Source organism: Miscanthus floridulus, chromosome 5, assembly GCF_019320115.1.
Source record: "Miscanthus floridulus cultivar M001 chromosome 5, ASM1932011v1, whole genome shotgun sequence".
NCBI lineage: Eukaryota > Viridiplantae > Streptophyta > Magnoliopsida > Poales > Poaceae > Miscanthus > Miscanthus floridulus.
Genome location: NC_089584.1, coordinates 97475428 through 97481057, shown reverse-complemented (window position 1 = coordinate 97481057; position 5630 = coordinate 97475428). Strand labels below are relative to the sequence as shown.

General features: G+C 41.2%; 1 protein-coding gene across 6 annotated transcripts; it reads right to left on the bottom strand.

Annotated features, from left to right (window-relative positions):
* Positions 1-376: 376 nt before the first annotated feature.
* LOC136452711 (protein SPEAR1-like) lies at positions 377-3230 on the bottom strand. Of its 6 annotated transcripts, none has more exons than XM_066453301.1 (5): positions 2883-3230; positions 2655-2759; positions 1984-2039; positions 1677-1845; positions 377-878 (listed from the first exon to the last, which is right to left on the bottom strand). In XM_066453301.1, exons 1-5 carry the CDS (start codon positions 3105-3107, stop codon positions 774-776), a joined length of 660 nt encoding a protein of 219 aa, XP_066309398.1. In that variant the 5' UTR covers positions 3108-3230; the 3' UTR covers positions 377-773. The 6 variants fall into 6 exon arrangements, with proteins under 6 accessions (XP_066309398.1, XP_066309400.1, XP_066309399.1 ...); XM_066453303.1 differs by having other exon boundaries at positions 1677-1758; XM_066453302.1 differs by having other exon boundaries at positions 2655-2756.
* Positions 3231-5630: the final 2400 nt, after the last annotated feature.

Genomic DNA, 5630 nt, shown 5'->3' with positions numbered 1-5630 from the left:
AGCTTCTGATCAATAATACAAAAGCCTAATATGGAGCATATGTATCCTTGTCTAATAAGCATGTATGCTGTATATATGCACACTATGAATGCATGGTCAAAAGACGCATTCTTATATTACTATGCGAAGGTAGATCAAGAACCTTAATTATTGATGCATACGGAGAGAAGATTGTATACAGACATCAAGAACCAAATAATATAACGGCTGAGGCAAGCTGTACTAGAGAAGTGGTACAGAAGACAGCTGTGTTTGAGATCATGCTTGCAGATAAAGTTATTATTACATTTCCATCTCTTGTGCTTGTGGATCCAAATATTCAGCATATATATGCAAGTGCTCCTACACATACGAACATTCTCTCTGATCTCAGCAATGATGAAATTTGTGTTGCATAAATTAATGACAACCCATGTACCAACTGTGTCAGTGTACAAGCTTGCAGCGCAGTTGCAGGCAAGAGTCAACACATCTACTAGTATGCTTCACAGTACAATCAGAACAACTGCTAGATATGATCACCAGATCCCATGCCCATGCACACAACATGCATGTCTTGATTAAAAAAGCGCGTTAATACTATTTCTCTCTTCTGGCAGCAGGCAACCAGGCATCATATCATTACAGAAAAGGCGGCAAATCCTCTTGCATTGGTTCTGACTAGTGGCACCAATTCAGAAACTTATTGCACAAGTGAAAAGGCCCATGAAGACTAACAAATCTATCACATCAGATCACATCGAAGGAGAGGAGAAAGGAGGAACATTTTAGGATCATAGCTTGAGTTCAAGGTCCACGTCTTGTGGATCGTCGGAGTTGAAACTTGTTGAATCTGCTGACTGACTTCGATCATGATGTCCCTTCAATCGGGCAGATTCCTATACCAAAATTTTGCAAACAAACATGTTTATCTCTCTATATAAATACTAACGGTAAGATAATACATCTAGGTGAACAGTGACTAGATCACACTCATTCAACTCTACCACCTCACTCTTATGATGATCTACATACTGTAACGCCCCAGCCCGAGAATACGGTTAAGATCCACTTTACACGTTAAATGGACCGCACCTACTAATTAACTCTCTTGGGCTTTTGTCCTCGCTTCGCGCAAAAGGTTCGAACCGGAGTTAATTTCCTCCCAGGCTCAGGCTTTTAAGTTGGTTCAGTTTCCCCTCAGGTTTCGGTAAGGGACTAAAGCGTAGCTACAGTGTTTTCGCTGCTACAGCAACCGACAATCCAAGCTACAGCAGCTCGCCGTTTGGGCCAGCCCAACTTGGCCCATTTAGCGGGGTCTCACGTTAAGCCAGTCTAGCATTCGACGAGGATGTCGAATCCTAAGGGGTGATTGTAACATCCCCGCCTAAATGGGCCGAGGTACTGTAACTGCACGCGTGGGCTGTGGAGAGGCTGTAGCTGTGGTACTGTAGCAAACAAGGTGGGCTGGGCCAAATGGGGGTTACTGCTGCGGAACAGTAATGGTGTGCAGTCACTGTTCATGTGAGTGCTGTAGCACCGCGAAAACACTGTTTCGCCCATCTTTGGTAACCTTCGATTAACCGTTTTGCACGAAGCGATGATGAAAAGCGCAAGAGAGTTAATTAGCAGGTGTGGTCTATTCAACCTGTAGAGTGGATCTTAGCCGTATTCCCAGGGGCGTTACATATACGTACCTGTGGTTCAAAGAGGGGCAATGTGATGTTAGGATGCTGCGCGTAATGTGGGTTGCCATAGACAGCACTGCTCCTCGGTGATCTGGTAGATGGCACACGTAGGGGCAATGTGATGTTAGGATGCTGCGCGTAATGTGGGTTGCCATAGACAGCACTGCTCCTCGGTGATCTGGTAGTTGGCACACGTAGTTGCAAAATCAGCAATGTTAGTTGGAGCTTATGACAAGCTATTGGGAGTGAGACATCTCTTAAATTCAGTAAATGAGCATGCAGTGATAATATAATATATGAGTTCCCACCACCGTACCTTATGATGGGAGCTTGGAATTCACTGTATCGTACGTCTCTCTCTCCGTATGGCATCTACATGCATGATAAAGCCAGAGATAATGTAACAACTCTATACATCTTGGTGTTACAATAATTCATAATGCATTTAGAAGAACCACACAAACAAAGAAACCACATGATGGAGCTAGATATCAAAGAAAACACACAAACAAGAAAAAGGCGACAACTAACGAATCACAAAGAAAGAAGAGATTTAGAGCTGTCCAGCCAACTTAGCTAGAAAGTACATATATATATGCAACTCAACTGAATCTGGTAGAAGCATGACTCGTCAAAGAAGTTGCTTTTGAACAAACGATAGACCAATCAATTCACTGTTGGCCATGGAGAATTAGGCTTTAAGACCCACTCTTCTGTGTTCAGAAAAAAGGGGACTAATTTCTGTTATCTCCACATGCATGTGTCACCGGCCTGTGCTATATAGCAACCCATACCCACTGAATCATGCATCAAAGAAGGCTTCCATTTGGATTATCCCTCTCTCATGTAGAAGCTAGATATATGTAAGTCTGAACTTCTGACAGACCAATTCCTTCCTAAGGAACTACTAGTAAGAGTGAGGTAGAGTTTGGTCTACATGTGACAGATAGTACTAGTAATCTTTCCAAGGGAAAGGTGTCCATGTACCGCGAAATTTTGATGGATTGGGAACGGCGACGAGATGGTGGTAGGATGGAAGGAGGAAGATGGCAACGACGACAGCGAGGACGTCGACGCCCGTGCATCCTCCTGCTAGATCATCGATCCAATTCAAAAGCACAAAGAAATTAGGATTCCTAATAATACATGATGGCATGCCAGCAAACTACATAGAACGAAGAGAGACGTTTTGCAAGGACACCCATCATCACTTACCAAGTTGAGGCTGCCCGTTCTGTGGATCAAGCTGGGGGGCTGGCCGAGGGGATGGAAGTACTCCGCCATTTCGCTCTGTAACCTAATCTTCTCAAGCTGCGCCACGCCTAGCCCTCGCTGCGGCTGCTTGGGCTTGTCGGTGCCGCCGGCGCTGCCTCCGCCTCTCTTGCCCCTTCTCCCACTACTGCTCCACCCCATGCTGTCCCCAAAGTTGCTCCCACTCATGTCCGAGACCGAAGACCTAGCTAGAAGGAAGACTTGAGAGAACAAGATGAACAAAGCTAGGTAGAGGAGAGGGAGAGGAGGGGTGTGTGTGTGTGAGAGAGAGAGAGAGTTGATTGAGTGATGTACGAGCCCCTTTTAAAATGGGAAGGAAGAGATCTCCTTGCAGAGCAAATATATCCCCCACTTATTAAAAGGGCCGGGAGACCTGTCCTCCCAAGCTTTTCTTGCTTCAAATTTTTAATTGCATCTAGTGGTACGGCCATCTTTAGATTATAGTTAATACCATGTGCCACAAAACCCTATCGTTTGCAAGAAAAATACGTACGCTAACTCATTTTTATTTGTTAGGTGATCTCCTAGGATCTTTTTCATCAAACCCCCTTTTTTTTGTTGGTTAGTTACAGAAGTAAATACTACCTCTGATTCCAAATGTATGTCATTTTATGACATTGACATGTTCTCTAATATGACACACTTTGACTTGCAATTTTGTTCAAATAAAACATTTTAAATAGCAAAATTATATATTATGAAAGTTTTTTTTGGTGAATATGGTAGCATCAATCGTATATGTAGCTTTACTGGTCCAAGTTAAAAAAAGTTGACCGGATGAAATCCTAAGATGACCTTTACATTTAGAATCGGAGGTTATGCACATGTAGATACCATTTACTCATTGGACAATAAATTCTACTACCTCTATCCTTGAATAAATCAATTCTTAAAGTTGTCTTAAGCCAAACTTTTTTTAAGTTTGATCGAATTTGTTGAAAAGAGCCCTAAGATTTATGAAACCAAATAGCTAGATACACCATAAAATATATTTTTATAATATCCTTATCTGGTGTCATAAACGTTTTTGCTCTTTTCTATAAATTCATTTAAACATAAAAAGGTTTGATTTAAGATAATTCTAGGAATTGATTTATTCAGAGTGATGGTGGGAGTAACTATCGAAGAGCTTCTTGATAAGTTTTGTAAGGCATTTTGCAAAACATACAAAAAAAACTTTACTTTTTGGCGTTTACATGTTTTACCCTGTTATATATATGTTTTACATTTTCTCTAAAAACATGCATTCAAGCACAAAGTAGCTGAGGCGGCGTTTTCTAAAGATAACAATATAACATTAATAAAACACCTTTAAATATTGGTTGTGTTATAGTGACAATCAAATCAACCAAAGTTAGGTTCAACACTTCTTCTATATTAATATAATCATCTCATATCTGATTAATTTAAAAAATAAAAAAAGTTAGATTCAGTCCTTTTTATTAGAATCCTGAATACTTACTATACTACTGATGTTTTGCTAGTCAGTACATACATACTCCCTCCATCCCAAAAAAGAGTGTAGATCTCACTTTCCGACAAGTCCACTAATTTCAAGTTTAGCCAAATCTTAAAAAAACACTAACATTTACGATATCGTATAAGTATTATTACATTAATCATATAATACAATTTTATATAAACTATTTAGAAATATAAATATTAATACTATTTTTTATAAACTTAGTTAAGCTCAAAATTGATTATTTAAAAAAAACAAGAGGTGTACTGTACTCTTTTTGGGGGACAGAAGGAGTAAGTAAGATGACTTTAAGATGCAAACTAAAAATGCATCATCACTTTTTGGCGAGGATTTCAGTTATGAGTTATTCCAACTAAATGACGTCATCTTTTGAAACGTTAAATGCTGACATCGTTACGACTTACGTGTTAATGACATAATTAATTTGGCGTTTAAAGAAATACTCCCGTTGTGTGCTGACATTTCAAATCAAAGATGGAAACATCTACTATCATCATTAAATAAAGGGGGTGCAAAAAGCAATGCATGGGGCCTTTTTGTTACTCCAGCTGGGGTGCAAACTCTGGTGGGATCTAGGAAATGAAAAAGCTTAGGTGAATTTGACAGTGATCCGGCCCGGCGGCCTTGCCTTTATTTGTCACATAGCGCTCAGGTCGCTCTGCGCACGTTAGCGCGGTTGGAATTAAGCACCTAACATCTTGTCGTTAATTAAGACGGTACGATCAGGATAATCGTGTAACACGGCCAACTAGAAACGAGAAACGCAACGACGACGGCGACCTGAGGCCGAGTGCAGTAGAAAGGGCTCGACGCACTGTAGGAAGTGGCGAACGTGTGCCACGCTACGCTAGTAGTATAAGGCGTGCTTTCAAAGGGGATCGACTCTACAAGTCCGACGTGTGTGTAATAGATAGAGCCACCTGGTCATCTTCCCCTAGTAGCTAGTCGTGAATTAATGAACCTTTCAATCAGGCTAGACCACATGTATATATAAACCGCATGCAGAACACTACTGCTGATAATAATGAGTTCCCGGCCTAGTACTGTCACATGATCGATGAGAGATCGCGATCTTCGCCACGATGATACGATACACTTGGTACGTACCTGCAGAGATTCTTGACCTGGCGCCATTCTCCTCACACCGGCACACGCAGCCTTGATCTATCGTGATCCGCCCGTGTGCGTGCTCGCTTTGCTTGCAAATG